The sequence below is a fragment of the Drepanopeziza brunnea genome (assembly GCF_022702325.1).
Source record: "Drepanopeziza brunnea f. sp. 'multigermtubi' strain 214-2 chromosome Unknown ctg5, whole genome shotgun sequence".
NCBI lineage: Eukaryota > Fungi > Ascomycota > Leotiomycetes > Helotiales > Drepanopezizaceae > Drepanopeziza > Drepanopeziza brunnea.
Window position 1 is genome coordinate 1,536,446 of NW_027094068.1, and position 15,849 is coordinate 1,552,294.

The following is a 15,849-nucleotide window of genomic DNA, read 5'->3' on the forward strand; positions in this document are numbered from 1 at the left end:
CCCCGAGTCTTGTTCTCCTCTCTTCGTTGGTTGGCTTGAGGTTTGGTACGGTACGACGCCTTATCTACCCGCACGTGCGTGCGCCCGTCGTGGGATTGCAGCCGGCGTCGACCCGTCTCAGGCTTACCGTCCGACACTTCCGCTTGGGACAGGAAGTTGCAAAAAAGGTGCCAAAAAGACTTCTCTTACCCTTTCCCTTTTCTTCTTCGCGCTCTTGTGATTCCGGTAGCGTTGTCCTATTTTTTCCCTGAAGAGTTTCATCACACGGGCGTCGATTGACGTACTACTTTGCTCGGGTGTGGTTGGTTGTGGTCTGAACGCGGGCAGGGAACCAACTTGGTTCCCTTCCGTTGTTTCCTTACGCACGGCTGGCTGACAACAGTCGGTCCCGTGAAGGGCCTCGAAAAGTTGTGAGGTCAACTCCCACGATTGATCGCCTGGGCCGCCTCAACAGAATTTGCGTAGGATTAGGATTAGGGTTATATGAGGGGAAGGGCAGCCTCGGCGATGAGCTCAGTCACCACCATCGCCGACCCTTCCCAAATCTCTCCTCACCCTCCAAACCCGAGATCCTACACCCCTCCCTTGTGACCCGTCGAGTCTCTCGACCCAGGGCACATCGTGAAATTGACTCGTACCACGGTTCTGCTCCGGCCGTACAATCCTGCCTTCACCCATCCCTTGGTCCTCGTCACCTTCACCCTCGTCGTCTAACTCCAAGACCTCGTCTTCATCATCCCTGTCATCCAGCTGTCTCCTCGCCGCCTTCTCACTCGCAATCTTCACATTCATCTCCTCGGTATACGCCCACCCAGGCGTATCCAGCTTCCCACTGACCAGGACGATCTTCTTTCCTGTCTCATTGATCTCCGCAATTACTCTAGGTGCAATCGGAGTAAGTAATTGGATTCGGCGACGAGCAACGTCTATCCCGCGGACTAAGGCCAGACCGATGGAATGTGAGTAGCGAGGGTCCAGCGTAATGACATTCGCAGGGTTGAAGTACGGAATCTGCTCAACGGGTGTGGAGATAATGTCCGGTTCTTCTATACGGCGAGATTCCGGGAAGTGCTTCGGAACTTGGAGTTCGGCGTCAAAGGCACCGTCTACATCTTCCTCGTGGCCGTCCTTCGGTTTGGGGATGGCTGCCAGGTCTTCTATCACGACCACAGCTACCAGAGACCCGTTGATCGTTTCGGCGAGGAGTTCTGGGGGCGGTTGCTCCCCGTAGCACATCACGCCTATGATCCCGGGACTCTCGCCCGTATACCTGATCTCCCAAGGCGGGATAGCAGTAAGAGGCTGGCCCCTCCAAAGCAGCTCGTTTGAATCTGCAGAAGCGAGGTGGAAGTATGAGATCGCTTGCATACTCCGCAGATGAGCTGCCGTTCTCGTCGTGTACTCGCTAATTTGAGACGGGAGTGTGAAGAACGTGGACTGCTTGGCGGAATCTTTGAGCGTGCTGACGACTTCCCAGGGCCCTTCCAGTGACATGTAGATCACCTCCGTGGGCTTGACGCGCCCGATCAAATCGACGAGGATCTCTAGACCGGTGCCGAAGACCCAGCCGGGGGTGTTGATGATTAGAGGGCAGTTTCTTACTGCTGATCCCATTTTCCGGTAATGAGAGAAGAGATCCAATGCGCAAGACAGGTATAAAGATGGGTCTGAAGATGGTGATATTGAAGCTACGGAGTGGGCACGGATGAGGGTACTTTTCCCAGCTGGGAGTGGATGAGAGAAGGGAGGTCCAAAATTAGGATTCTGGACGTGCACAAGAGCAAGTTGTCCGGGGGGCGAGTATTCTGGCTGTCCCGGGTCGATGTCCAGTACTGCGATGCCTCGAGATGTGCTGTTCTCTGAGATGGACAGTAATCTGTTACCGAGGATTTTCGCAAACGTTGATTTGCCTGAGGATTTGGGACCACAAATCATGACCACACGATTCTTTTCTACAGGCTCGGACAATTTTGACAGTAGTTGATTCCATTCGGGCGGGGATATTAGGGGTTGCAGATAGCTTGACTGGAGGTCGAGCTTCGTTGAGAATAGCTGTTGCGATTAGCAGATGCAAAGCTGAAGCTAGAGAATACTCACGATTCGGAATGTCGTCCTGTTGAACTTGGGCAACAGGTCAGGGTAGTTCTCTCCTAACGGACCTCCATGGGCATGCCATAGCCTACCAAACAGAGGCGACAGGGGCTCCAACACATCCAAGCCACCATGGCAGCCACGCAGAAGAATTTCGGCTGGGATGACATCGTTCATTGAGCATCTGATCACAGGTAGAGAGTGGGAAGATGCAGCGAAGACTCGATGGAAGGTATCCGATGGTTGCAAAGCCGCGCCCATGAATGTGACCTGACCCTTCCGGACGCGGAGTTCATATTGACCGACAATAACCAGGCGCTGGATAATGTCAACAAAGGTACCGAGAAGCTATTGGATTGATTACCTCCCCAGGCGCCAATCTCAAACGGAGCGTACCGCCACCAACGTCCCTGGTGTTGCTCTTACTGGGCCTGTAAGAAGAGAGTGGCACAGAGGGCTTCTCAGGCAGGATATCTGGGGATTTGGCACGTGATTCAAAATTCTTGTCTAATTCGGTGTGTAAATCGATGCATTCAAGAGAAATTGCCGAGGACGTAGCGAGTTGGACACCTTCATTGAGATCCAGGTTGATGCCATCAGCGGCATTTCCTAGGGCAGTTTGGGGTCCGGTGTCTTCAACGGCAGTCTGTGTATTCGCATGCTCCGAACTTGAGACTTTCAGATCGGTCGAAGCAGCGGTAAACGTAGGAATAGAAGCCAGAATCTGTTTTGCAGGAGTACTCGGACTGCCAGTTTTGTTCTTCAGAGCTTGTCTAGCTGCAAAGGCACTCAATTCTGGAATTGATATCAGTACAAGTGCCACGCTGCCTTTTGTTCTACGTACGAGGTTTCTTGGGAGAAGTATCAACCTTTCTCTTCTTGTTTGCAGACATAATTAAAATTATGATGGTGGATGATAAAAGGTCGTTGAAGTCGCTATCAAAAAAGTGACTAGCGTGATGTCGCTCCCATCGGGTTTTTCGGTAATCCTTGTTCCGAGTTTAATAAAAATATTATTCGCGACGCGCACTCCAGCAAGACAGCTCCAACATCTTGACCTCCACGCCACTCCACGAAAAACTAACCATGGCCTCCGAGAAATCCAAAGCCCGCGAGGCTAAGAAGGCAAAGAAACCTGTCCAGCATCAAAAGCCCACGAAAAAGACCCCTCCACTAGCTGCATACAAGAGCCAGGAGTTCGTGCACGAGAGTGACAGCGATGAAGAAGGGAAGAATGCGAAGGGGAAGAAGCATGAGTCAGAGGAAGCATCCGATAGCGACGAAGAATCATCTTCCGCGGAATCAATCAAAGCTACCTCCAAAAGCAATGGCAAAATGCCCGCACCCTCGGGAAGCAGCAGCGAGAGTGAGGATGACAGCGAGGACAGCGATGAGGCCAGCGAGGATGAGGACTCCGACGAAGCTACAAACCCAGCTCCGGTAGCTACGAAACCTACAAAGTGAGTCCAAAGTCCCGGAATAATCGGTAACATTTGCTCAATCAACTAGGCAACCTGCGAAAAAATCCACCGAAAAAGTGGTACTGTCCAATTCACCTCGTCCATTCAAAGCTCCTGCAGGATTCAACCCGGCGACAGTAGATGGAAACTTGGGTGCTTCGACTATGTTAAGGGAATCAAATTTGGCGGGCAAGCAGATTTGGTATTTTACCGCGCCGACTTCTGTTCCAATTTCCTCGCTCAAGGAGATTTCTCTGTCGGATGCGACAAATGGCAAATCAGTCTTGTCATACAAGGACAATGATTACGGATTCATGGAGTCGGCCGAGGACAAGACATATACGAAGATCATGGTACCAAGCAGCTCCCATGATGGGTACCAATATGGTAGGTCACAACCTCGACAAAGTCACGGTTTTATAACTCATCTGAGGCTAGCTTCCAAATCTATTGATCGAGTATTCCAACTACATAAAATCGTTCGAAATCCTACCACCGAAGATCCTTCCAAAGCGACAGTCCCCGCCAAAAGACCCGTCAGGCAACAACCTAGAGGCATGAAGATGCGATTCCGTCCTATTGGCTTTGGCTCTGGGGAAACTGGAAGGATTGGGTCCGCTACACCTGAGCCTCAAGCAGAAATGGATGAGGCTACACCAGCGACCTTCCGTAAAGCCCCCGGAGCCTCTGACTCTGATTCGGACGAAGTGATGGAAGATGCGCCCCCCATACCCAAGAAATCACGCACCAAATCAAAATCCAGCAAATCTGAGAAGGAGCCTTCGCTGAAGAGGAAGCATAGAGAAGGCGGAGAAAATAAGTCCAAGCACAGTTCGTCCAGCAAAATGAGTAGCAGTGAACGCAAAGAGCTAAAACGATTGGAGAAAAAGCAGAGCGCATCTCAGCTAAGCACAGTCGGCAATCCATCAGCGTAAACTGAGAGCCACGAGACTCGTACCCTGAAGCTTCATTCTCAGACACCCAGGAATATCCGAACGACACCAGTTCCTGCTCTTAAACCATCTATACCATCAACTTCATCGCAGCCTCCAAGCACAAGGGTTCTGAAAGTCAGTGATGGAAATTAGTACGAGGGAGTTCGGCTGGACGAGAGATCTTTCGATGTTTTCCTTGTCCGCATGATACCCTTTCAGTCTACTATTGTATCAAACATACCAAGTAGGATCGCTACAGCGCAGTTGAGGTTGCGTAATAATCAGTGCGCTGACTTTTACCTGCGGCCTCTCGGTAACAGTCAGGACAAGCAAGTGTCCCAGGTCAAGCAAGTGTCCCACTTCAAATGGTCAGAACACCGAAAATACTAGCATTTTATATTTTGAAAAAATGCACAACGCATCCGTCTGCTCGAATGGTTTCAATGATTGTACCAGATTTGCGATTGTTCAGAGAGCCTATATACATCTCTTTAGCCTCTTTTTAAAAAAACGATGACAGTCTCTCCCGGCGGATATCCAACACCCGCTCTCGACGCGTCTATATCCAAAAGCATTGCGCTTCCTCCTTTTAGCTCGATATATACCCAGCCTTCTATAAAGCAGGTTCTTCGACTCCGGATATACGTGCTGACGTGAAAGCAGATTTAATTTTTTTTTGATCGTGTCTTTCTTTCGTTGTCGGTTTTTATATCTTCTAAAAAGCTCAATCGCGCGCTTCTTGAACGGCGCGGTCATACTCTTTTTTAGTAGCATAACGGCCGTAGTAACGAAAGACTGTAAGAGCTTTTACAGCGCGGTTTCTATGCTGCGGAAGCGTAGTTGGATAGATGTTAAAAGGAATAGTTATTGCAGACGGGATGGAATTATATGCGATTTACCGGTACTACAGTATGGGGAGGCTATCTGGAGTGGGACACTTGCCTGTCCTGACTGGTTACCGAGAGCCCGCAGGTACAAGTCGGCGCACTGACTACCTATTTATCTGCCTTCAAGGGTCTGTTGATTTCTGGAGGCAAAAGCTTTTGATTTGCATAGGTAAACTGTCACATGCTGATTGATATGCCAAGCATTCAACGACAGTAACCGTGACAGCTTAGAATCCACCTCAGGCACTTTTTTTTTTTTTTTTTACTTGACTTTACCGAAATGGATTGTCAGATACGGACAGCTCGCGCGCGTTCTCCGGTGGATGGGGGGGAGGCCCTGTTACTTCCAAGTACTACCTCGTACGTACAAGCATGCATGCTGCAGGTAATTTCACGATCGCAAAAGTGATGGCAAGAAATGATTAGCAGTATTTTTAAAAAAAAAAAAAAATGAATTGATTACCGTGGAATGAAAGTGGATTTTAATTAGTTTAGTGCGCCGTGAAAACGTTTTAGCGCCTACCTAGCTCACCGGCCGTGTGGCGTACTTATCCGGTACAGCTGAACAAATGGAGTCAAAGGTCGATCGATGTATTAGCTAGAAGATAGGTAGAAGCTACCACGGTACAGGCCTAAGTATTACCCCTCGAGGGTGCCTCAAAAGTTTAGTTTCCACTTCAAACCCCCTGGTTACCCTACCCTCAAGGGGTAATACTTACGCCTGGGACGTAGTACATGGTCTGTGCTCTAGACCCCCACGTGACCTTAGCCCCACGACAGGTACCCTACCCTGTCAGCGCGGGGTCCAAGCCAAAGGAATTTTTCTGTCGGAGTTTCAATTCCGCCACTTCGCCTTCAACTCAAGAACTTATTTCCTCCATTTTCCCCCCAAACCCTTTCTACTTTCACTATTTCCCATTTCTACCTTGCCGCTGATCAAGTACAAAATCGCAATTATGGCCTCCAACAGCAGCTATGCTCTCTCCACCTCCCACAAGGACGTATGTCTACCTCTCTGCCAGTGTGCTAAACGCAGCTGGGCACATTCAAAGGCGATTTTACTGACTTTTTAATAGATGCTGGAGAACTCTCTTCTTGCCACTGACCCGGAGATCGCTGAGATTATGGTAGCTACAATCCTAATCTACTGCTCAGAAGTATGAGTCTCGACTGACCTTCAACCCACCAGAAACTCGAGATCCAACGTCAAAGAGAATCGATCATCCTCATCGCCTCCGAGAATGTCACCTCCCGCGCCGTATTCGATGCCTTGGGATCCCCAATGTCCAACAAATACTCCGAGGGCTACCCAGGTGCTAGATACTATGGTGGAAACCAACACATCGACTCCATTGAGTTGACCTGCCAAGCTCGGGCTCTCACTGCCTTCCACCTCGATGAGAAGAAATGGGGTGTCAACGTTCAATGCTTGAGTGGCAGCCCTGCGAACTTGCAGGTCTACCAGGCTATCATGAGGCCTCATGATAGACTGATGGGTCTCGATCTTCCGCACGGTGGTCATTTGAGCCACGGTTACCAGACCGCTCAAAGAAAGTGAGCAATTCGCCTCCCCTCGGAAAGAGAGAGCGGAACTAACGTGATGTAGGATCTCTGCCGTTTCCACCTATTTCGAGACTTTCCCATACAGAGTCAACCTTGAGACTGGCATCATCGATTACGACAGACTTGAGGAGAACGCTCTCATGTACAGACCAAAGGTTATTGTTGCCGGTACATCCGCATACTGCCGCTTGATCGACTATGCCCGTATGCGCAAGATTGCTGATCTTGTCGGTGCGTACCTTCTCGTTGATATGGCTCACATCTCTGGTCTTATCGCCGCTGGTGTCATCCCGAGTCCTTTTGAGCACGCCGATATTGTCACCACTACTACCCACAAGTCTCTCCGTGGCCCTCGTGGTGCCATGATCTTTTTCCGCAAAGGCGTCCGCAAGACCGATGCTAAGTCTGGCACGGAGACTCTGTACGATCTTGAGGGCCCAATCAATTTCTCCGTCTTTCCAGGTCACCAGGGTGGACCTCACAACCACACCATTACTGCTCTTGCCGTTGCTCTCAAGCAAGCTACCACTCCTGAATTCAAGCAATACCAGGAGCAAGTTATCAAGAACGCCAAGGCCCTCGAGGTTGAGTTCAAGAAGCTTGGCTACAACCTCGTCTCTGGCGGAACTGACTCGCACATGGTTCTTCTTGACCTCCGATCGCAAGCACTTGACGGTGCCCGTGTCGAGGCTGTCTTGGAGCAAGTCAACATTGCTTGCAACAAGAACTCCATCCCAGGCGACAAGTCTGCCCTCACCCCATGTGGTATCCGCATTGGTACCCCAGCCATGACATCCCGCGGTTTCGGCGAGGAGGCTTTCGTCAAGGTTGCAGATTACATTGACCAATGCATCAAGATCTGCAAGGAGGTACAAGCTGCGTTGCCCAAGGAGGCCAACAAGCTGAAGGACTTCAAAGCCAAGGTCGCTTCTGGTGAGTTAGAGAAGATCAACGAGATGAGGAAGGAGATTGCCGCCTGGGCTGGCAGCTTCCCTCTTCCCGTTGAGGGCTGGAGAGCTTAGATGGATGTTTTGTTTCTATGGAGGGCGGTAGTTCTTCAACAAAGGCATGGATAGGATGCGTGGGGCGCGGGTACGGTGTGTGGCTATTTCAACTCAGCCAACCTAGATATCACGGAGTAAAATGGCTGGTCATAAGGGTCCTTAGGTCGGGTTTTTCAAAATACTGAATGCAAACAAAAAGTTCAACGTACGGTAATTCTTCATTCATTCCGTCAAGTCAAAGGTAAATTTCGCACCGGGCCTCTTCATGAGGCCCTACACCAGAACTTAGCGAGCCTTCCACCTAACCTTCCCTACCCACTCCGCAAACCTCCTTACATCTTCCCTCTCCACCAGTCTCTCAACGGTAAAGAACTCCCTCGCCAACTCTTCAAGCGTAGCAACCCGATGGACAAAACTATGGCAGGCCCTACATAACCACGCCACGTTCTCCAACTGATCCTCCGCATGCCATCCCCTCTTCAACGCCTTGGCGTGCACTCCTCTGGGTATCAAATGGTGGAAGGTCAGCGGGATCCATCCCCTCGCGCAAATCTCGCACTCGTCCACATCACGCAGCGTCTGGCGCGGCGGCGGCGGCGGCCTCAACAGCGTCTCAACATAGCCGTTCAGGACCGGGGTGAGGAACTCGGCCGGTGTTTTCAGATCGGGCAGCAGGGCGTAGCTCGTCAGGGAGTCGCCTATGCTCGGGGGCAGAGTGTCGAGGATCCCGCCGGCGACGGACGGAGAAAGGGGCGTTGTGTAGAGGGCTTGGTGGGAGGGTGTACCGTTGAGCCAGGTGGAGTGGCTGAGACTCCGTACCTCCGGGGGGAGGCTGGAGAAGATCTCGGTGGCGAGGTACTGCTTGCTCACAACGAATGGGCAATTTCGTCAATCAGTCAAGTCCGGTTTTCGAAAGTGAGTCCAGATTCGTTCGGCTTCGTATTTGGACCTTTTTTCTTTTGGGGATGATGGAACGCACGTCTATGAACTCGCCTAGCTCCTCGGCATCGCTCGTCTTGCTCTCGTCTTCGATCGGGACCACGGGTTTGATCGCGTTCTTGCGGCCACCGCGCGCTCGTCGCGTCTTCTTGCTCGGGTTGGCGGGGGTGTTGGATGAGAGCTCGATGAGGGGGGTTGAGAGACAGTCTCTGAAGAGGAGGAAGTTTGACTCTTCGGATGGGTCCATCGGGGAGGGGAGGGGAGACAAGACTTTACTCGCTTCTTATCGATCTTTTCAAGAATGGGAATCGGAAATCCGGAAAAGGGTTCAGATTAAATACTCACTTATGTACAATCTAGGTACGGATCAAGGGGTGTGTGTGATAATTCAAGTACCAGCAGACCCGCAGAAGTACGATACTTACCCCGCGGTGCGATTCGGCAGAAGGTCAATGTACCCCGCGCCCTTAAGGGTACGACGACACTTCGGCTTCGAGGCTTGTGTGCAGTTCTTGTATTGCTACCTTTGTCGACTTTTATTTTTATCTTTCTTTTGAGACATGGGTTCAGGCCATGAGATTGTGATTGCTTTCGATTTATACGGAACGCTGCTCTCGACGGAGAGTATCGCGAAGGAACTGGCTGTCCATTTTGGGAACGAAAAGGCAGCGAGTATCGCTGCGTTATGGCGGCGGTAATTTTATCCATCAAATATTCTAGTGATGTGGAGTTTGAAGGCTGAAGATACCTGCTCAGATACCAGCTTGAGTATACCTGGCGACTGAACAGCATGAGTAAAACCCCCGTTCGGACCTCCGGAAGTCCAAAAAAAAAAAGGGAAAAAAATGCCACCTGCTCACGTCTACGATTTGCAGACATCTACAAGCCTTTCTCGGACATCACGCACGCATCACTCAAGCACGCTCTGGCCGAATCCTCATCCGCGACGCTTTCGGATGAAGACATCGCTCAGCTCATGAAAGCCTACGATTCCCTCGGGACGTTCCCGGACGTGGCGCCAGGACTGCAGGCCATCGCTGCCGATGATTCGATCGCAGCTTATGTCTTCTCCAACGGCACCGATGCCATGGTGGCCTCCTCCGTCCGCTCCTCCCCCTCCCTCTCTCCCCACGCTTCTGTGTTCAAGGATTTGATCACCGTCCAGGAAATCGAGGCTTTTAAACCGGACCCGCAGGTGTATGTTCATCTGGCGAAGAGGGTTGGGAAGGATTCTAGAGGGGAGAGGGGCGAGGTCTGGTTGGTGAGCGGGAACCCGTTTGATGTTGTGGGCGCCCGGGCGGTCGGTATGCAGGCTGCGTGGGTGGATCGAGGGGGGAAGGGGTGGGTTGATCAGTTGGGTGGGTTGGCTAGCGGCGGGCCGACGATTGTGGTTGATGGGGTGGAAGATGCTGTCCGGGGGATTCAGAGGTGGGTTGAGGAGAATGGGAAGGAGAGGATGTGAGGATGTTGTGATTTTGCGTGCGGTGGGATGTCATGAGTGTTGAACACTTGATATTTTTGCAGCTCTGATTTGCGGATCTGCGGACTTGCAGGCTGTGGTATTTCAGCTTGAACCGTGATACAATATTAACTGTAATATTGATTTGTTTTGGTTGTATAGTTTGTTCTTGATAAAGAGTTACTGTTCTTTGGCAATTCGAAAATGCGATCTCTATATCTGAAGTCTGATCCCAGAGTCCTGGGTTCCTTAGCACGAATTGCATATCATGTTGGATCCTTAGCTATAGCTAATGTATACCTTGTCATCTCTGCTCAGTTCTATACGTATATGTGCAAGTTCTCAAAAGTAATATGTCTTCCCTCGGCTCTGCATCAGACAGTTTATCATTGGATCCATCCGGCTTCAACACGGTCTCCGTCTAGATCGGACACCACATACGGCTGTCTCACCACATAGATACAATTCTAGTATCCTCTCCCAACTTTCAAATCCATCCGAAAATATTAACCTCACTGCCTTCCTTATGCGAAGTGTTTGTTTTGTTTCTGACGGCCTCCGGTTTTAATAGGCGAGCTCGGTTACGTCAGCAGCCGAGTGATCATCAACGATCTCCTCGATTCCAAATACGTAAGAATATCTCACGTCGACATCGCATTCGCTGACAATTATGTCCGTCTTCTTCAAGTGTTACGGCACTTGATAACATTTTTCAAATTTCTGTTTCACTCTTACTCAGATCTCTTCAGTTCCAGCCCTGAACGTGTGAAATTTTTACTCAGATTCGCACGTCCCTTGTCTCGTAAATCGCACATCCGCCTCCACTTCCTCGAATCGTCTCCAAGATGTCGGAATGTGGGAATTTACAGCGTACTCAGAGCGTCGAAGACGAAGACCATGGACATCGTGGGAGCTCCGCCAGCTCGCCTCCTGCTCTTCCTCTGAAGAAAGGGAGAGGAGGACGTAAAGTCGTACGTCATGCCCATCCATCATGTCTCATAGGTAGTCATAGTCATGTCAGTTTCTCCTAATAATATACGTGACCAGATGTTCCCTTCCGCAGAGGAAAAAAAGCAAAGAAACCGGGACTCCCAAGCTGCGTTCCGAGAACGGCGCAAAGAGCACATCGCTGAACTGGAGCAAGTTGTCCAAGACCAGAAGGAGAAGCTGCAGGAGTCGCAGAGAGCGCAGGCTAGTGCAAAGGAAGAGGTTTTGGTTCTCAAGTACAAGAATTCGCTCCTGGAGAGAATATTGCTCGAGCAGGGTAATTAGACCTCCATCACATACTTCTTGGGCAGGGGAACCACGCTGACCGATGGGTAGGCATCGATGTCAACGCCGAATTGAACAACATCTTGGTATTCCCACCACGAATCCCTGAGAAGCGAGCTCGCATGGAAAGACCTCTTCTTCGGAAGCAAGAGGCTGTGCCTGGCCCTGTTGCGGCGACCCGTAAGAGACCGCTTGAAGCTTCTACGTCGCCAGTCGTATCGACTGGGTGTTGTCACTGCTCTGGTCACCGCCACTTGAGTCCTGGGCTACCGTCGACCACTCCACCCACAGCCTTTGATTCTGCCCCGGCGTCTGAAGAGCGCCCAAGCAAACTAAGACGACACGGTGCATCCCACGCGACTTCAACAACGTATAATAAGCATGCAACAGAGCCAGCGCAGCAAAAACGGGTTTCATGTGCTCGACGATCAACTCATCCCGGCAAGTACCCCCATCCGCCCCCTCCTCCTCCCTCTAAAGAGCTCTTTGGTCCTAGATTGATTCCGTGACATAGCACCCGCTGCATTTCCCGTGACCTCTCTCCCAACACCCGTCCTCCCCGACCTCAACAGCACAGCTCGATCCTCATGCTCCTTCCCAGCCCTGTTCTCCCCAGGACCCCTCGGCAAGTAACCCTTCCGATTTTCTCCATTTCGTGGGACTATGTTCGTCCTAGACTGAGTCCGTACGTACAGATCCACCCAGCTCCTTCTCCAACTCCAGCTCCAGCTCCACAGTACCCCAATCCCAACCCCAACCCCAAATCCGCCCCTCGCCAGCCACCACCTGGGCCCCTACACCGCCATTACCCCTCGACGTGGCAGCCGAGAATGAGACATTCGGCTTGGATCTTGACTTTGAGGCCGACTTCACGTTCGGCGGGATGATGGCCGGCGCGGGTGAGAAGTTCGACTTGGATCTGGGGTTCTTGTCTTCGGTGCACGTATAATCCTTTTCTCTGGCGAGGCATAGCAACGAACGATATCTGATTGATGTTTGATGATTGATGGTTGACGATTGATTTTTGATGATTGATGATGATGATTGGGCCTCAGGTGGTGTTGGAGGCTAAGGTTAGTTCAAGTTGGTCCGTCGGCGTCGTCCTGAGTCTATATGCGGAATTTACGAATTTCCTTATCTTAAAGCCCTGTCGATATTATTACACGTATCGAGATCACTCCTCGTCCTGGTCCCCGTCTTCCCCACCGTGCCCCCGTCCCTCCTTCGCAGCGACCGGCGCCCTCTCCTCCTGCTTCCTCCAGAGCCCGGCGAGAAACTCGCTTGTGCTCGCTTCGTCGATACTCTTATCCTCTCTCTTCCTCAGAAAGCGGGGGAAGCGGAGACTCAGGCCCTTCTCGTCGCTCACGAGGCCGATCGCCGCGGTATAGGTCGGACTGATCGTGATGTCTATTTTCATTTCCAGATCAGTCCGGAGCTGCCGGCGAAGGACTTGCTTTCTTCAACAACAACAGAGAGAGAGAGAGAGAGAGAGAGGAAGCCAGACTTACCAGCGAAAGCCATCTCCCAGACCTCCTTCGGCTCGAACCACACATCCGGGTGTCCGCCCTCGTACTCAAGGTAACTCGGCTTCCCACCCACCACCACATTCTCCCCGGCCTCGTCGTAGAAGGCCCGGTTCGCTTTGTAGAAGGCGTCGGTGAAGCCGCTGATGCATTTGCACACGGCCTCCAGACTGCCCGTCTCCTCGTTCCGCACGGCCAGGAGGATCGGGGACCACCATCTCGATTTCCGGCCCTGGCCGTGCCACGCGGCGACGGGGATGAGGTCCAGCGTGTCGAAGGTGGTGCTGTAGTCCTTCTTGACCTTGAGCCAGGAGTCGAGGCGCTTGTCCGGCTCGTAGGTGGCGAGCAGGGCCTTGCGGCGGGTCTTCTTCTCGGCTTTCTCCTCGCTGGCTGCTGCTTTCTTCTTGCCTCTCACGGGCTTCGGGGCAGCTTCTTCTGGGACCGGGACTGGGACTGGGACTGGGACTGCCGTGAGGGATGATGGTTCTGGGATATTGGCATCGGGGAGGTTGTCGAGGATCTTGACCATGATGCCTTCGCATTTCACGTCCGTGGCGCTCTTGAAGAACTCGAGAACGGCTTCGGAGTCTTGGGACGTGGCGTCGATGGATCTCACCCACGTGAACTGGTTGGGGATTTCGGTGAAGAGGCCTCGGAGGAGTTCTCGTCGTTCGCGGAAGGGGCGGTCGAGGAGAGATTCCCCGTTGAGATACATGAGGTCGAAGGAGAAGAGACAGACGTTGACCGTGACGCTGCCAATGGCGACGTCTTTACGTGCGCGGTTGGCCAGGGTCTGGAAGGTCTTGAGGTCGCCGGATTCGGGGTCTACGGCTACAACTTCTCCCTCCATGATGAAGCTTGAGACGTCTTCGCCGCGGATCTTGGGGATGAGGGCGACGAGGTCGGGATATTTGTCTGTCATGAGCTCGAGGTGCCGAGAGAAGATGGAGACCCTGCCTTGGTCATCGCAGTGGACTTGGGCTCGCTGACCGTCGTACTTGTACTCGCAGCTGAAATCTCGTCCTTGAAGTTTCGTGAGCATCTCGGAGAGATCTCGCGTGATGCTTCCTAGCATTGGGCGGAGAGGGATGTGTAGGGCAAGTCCACATCTGATCAGTAGCTCTTCGCAGACGCCAATCTCAAGGAGGACGGGTATCAAGTCGTTGTAATTTGGTCGTCTGGCAAAGCAGGCTTTTACTATTTCTTCTGCATTGGACCAGACGACTGCCAATTCTTCCTTCTTGAGTCTGGCGAGCTCGGCTGGAGATTTGAGAGGGAAGTCTGCTCCTGATGGTCGCGATAGAAGTAATGCTCGCGAGAGCGCTATTAACATTGTGGTTTTGACGGCACCGATGCGAAGCTGGTCCAGTATCAGTAAAGCATCTGAAGTTCTTGGGCGTGTTTTACATGTTGACAGAGAGTCCGAACGACATATCGGCTCTCTTCTGCGCCTCTAGCATCTTGCAACAATCGGTCAACCACCCGCTGCTTGATCTCGCCACTCCCGGTGCCCTGAGTCTTTGCAATCTTGACGAGGGATTGGTAGACTCCTTTAATGGTCAGGGGTTTCGGCTTTCGAAGTGTGAAACTTTGCCGCTTCTTTGCTTCGAATGCCACATCGCCAGCGTCGCCAACTTTATCATATAGAGCTTTAAGCGATCTGCTGTCTAGACCACACACATTCTTGAGGGCTTTGGATATAGCGGAACCACCGAGCCCGAGTTCTAGAGATATGTAGGGTGGTGATATGGCATTTGTACTGAGCCAGACCTAGGGGACCACGGAAGTTAGTCATGAAAGCTCGTAGGATTAGTTCTACGGCTCGAAGGAGGGCACCCTGGTATACACAGCCAATGTCGCAAAGGATAGGCACACGATGCATGAAATTGATACATACAGTAGGAAGAAGACTACTTGGATCACCCTCAATAATCACTCTCAGAAGGTTCACAAGCGTATCTACAATCCTGATTCGACTCTGAGTACTATTAACCAACACAAAACATCTCGTAAGCAAAGCATAAGAAGCATCTCCTCCCTCTGCTGCCCAATGCCCTTGCAATTCCGCAACGTATTTTGAAGGGTCGAATGTCAGAGGACTTTCGTCGAATGGTATATTCGAGGAAATGGTATCCTCGGCTGACCCGGCTGCCTGTAGAGACAGTGTATTCTTGCCTTTCGGCATCAAGAGATGATTCACAGGTTTGGCCCTTGTAGAGTGATCTTCGAGCTTGGCTTCTTCCTCCACAGACTTTGTTTCGTCCGTTTGGTCGGGGGTGGCTTCATCCTGTCCTCCAAGCCCTGATGTCTCTGCTCTCTCTGTATAGTTGCCCGGCACATCTTCCATTCCAATTTCTTTGCCATTCTCACTCTGTTCTTTGGGTATTCGTCTACCTGCGGCTTCTTCCTGGTCCCATTCTGCCTGCAATTTCCTGGCCAACTGTTCATCTGTCAAGTTTGATGAGTTGCCTTGCTCCTCGGGCTTCTGGCATGCGGTCTCGGCTTTAGGTACGACAGGACCTTCTTTCTGCTTTCCAAAGAAGAAGTCAAGGTTTCGTGAGCTCGCAGGCGATGACTTAAAGTCGTTGTTGACTTTGCGTTTCTTCGCTGGAGGGGCCATTCTGGATCGAGATGCGACTGAGTTGGCGGGCTCGACCTCCGATCCGTCCCTACTACCCAGCGAATCTCCTGCACGTATCCGCAAAGTTCCTGGTAA

At 51.7% G+C, this 15,849-nt stretch overlaps 7 protein-coding genes across 7 annotated transcripts; 4 read left to right on the plus strand and 3 right to left on the minus strand.

Annotated features, from left to right (window-relative positions):
* Positions 1-513: 513 nt before the first annotated feature.
* L3040_003753 (uncharacterized protein) lies at positions 514-2,984 on the minus strand (the record flags this gene model as incomplete). The annotated part of the gene is made up of 4 exons (XM_007294635.1): positions 514-2,052; positions 2,098-2,409; positions 2,456-2,886; positions 2,936-2,984. The coding sequence occupies 4 exons, from the start codon at positions 2,982-2,984 to the stop codon at positions 514-516; spliced, it is 2,331 nt and encodes a 776-aa protein (XP_007294697.1).
* A 193-nt stretch (positions 2,985-3,177) lies between these two features.
* On the plus strand, positions 3,178-4,491 carry L3040_003754 (uncharacterized protein; the record flags this gene model as incomplete). Its single annotated transcript, XM_066156524.1, has 4 exons — positions 3,178-3,551; positions 3,601-3,938; positions 3,990-4,382; positions 4,442-4,491. The coding sequence occupies 4 exons, from the start codon at positions 3,178-3,180 to the stop codon at positions 4,489-4,491; spliced, it is 1,155 nt and encodes a 384-aa protein (XP_066012106.1).
* A 1,838-nt stretch (positions 4,492-6,329) lies between these two features.
* Positions 6,330-7,958, plus strand: L3040_003755 (uncharacterized protein; the record flags this gene model as incomplete). The annotated part of the gene is made up of 4 exons (XM_007294633.2): positions 6,330-6,374; positions 6,450-6,500; positions 6,563-6,927; positions 6,980-7,958. 4 exons carry the CDS (start codon positions 6,330-6,332, stop codon positions 7,956-7,958), a joined length of 1,440 nt encoding a protein of 479 aa, XP_007294695.1.
* A 204-nt stretch (positions 7,959-8,162) lies between these two features.
* Positions 8,163-9,126, minus strand: L3040_003756 (uncharacterized protein; the record flags this gene model as incomplete). Its single annotated transcript, XM_066156525.1, has 3 exons — positions 8,163-8,213; positions 8,277-8,801; positions 8,920-9,126. 3 exons carry the CDS (start codon positions 9,124-9,126, stop codon positions 8,163-8,165), a joined length of 783 nt encoding a protein of 260 aa, XP_066012107.1.
* Positions 9,127-9,439: 313 nt separating this feature from the next.
* Positions 9,440-10,341, plus strand: L3040_003757 (uncharacterized protein; the record flags this gene model as incomplete). The annotated part of the gene is made up of 3 exons (XM_066156526.1): positions 9,440-9,573; positions 9,636-9,673; positions 9,755-10,341. 3 exons carry the CDS (start codon positions 9,440-9,442, stop codon positions 10,339-10,341), a joined length of 759 nt encoding a protein of 252 aa, XP_066012108.1.
* Positions 10,342-11,183: 842 nt separating this feature from the next.
* L3040_003758 (uncharacterized protein) lies at positions 11,184-12,559 on the plus strand (the record flags this gene model as incomplete). The annotated part of the gene is made up of 5 exons (XM_066156527.1): positions 11,184-11,309; positions 11,386-11,602; positions 11,662-12,051; positions 12,125-12,235; positions 12,306-12,559. 5 exons carry the CDS (start codon positions 11,184-11,186, stop codon positions 12,557-12,559), a joined length of 1,098 nt encoding a protein of 365 aa, XP_066012109.1.
* Positions 12,560-12,784: 225 nt separating this feature from the next.
* On the minus strand, positions 12,785-15,753 carry L3040_003759 (uncharacterized protein; the record flags this gene model as incomplete). Its single annotated transcript, XM_066156528.1, has 4 exons — positions 12,785-13,017; positions 13,119-14,493; positions 14,562-14,903; positions 15,031-15,753. 4 exons carry the CDS (start codon positions 15,751-15,753, stop codon positions 12,785-12,787), a joined length of 2,673 nt encoding a protein of 890 aa, XP_066012110.1.
* Positions 15,754-15,849: the final 96 nt, after the last annotated feature.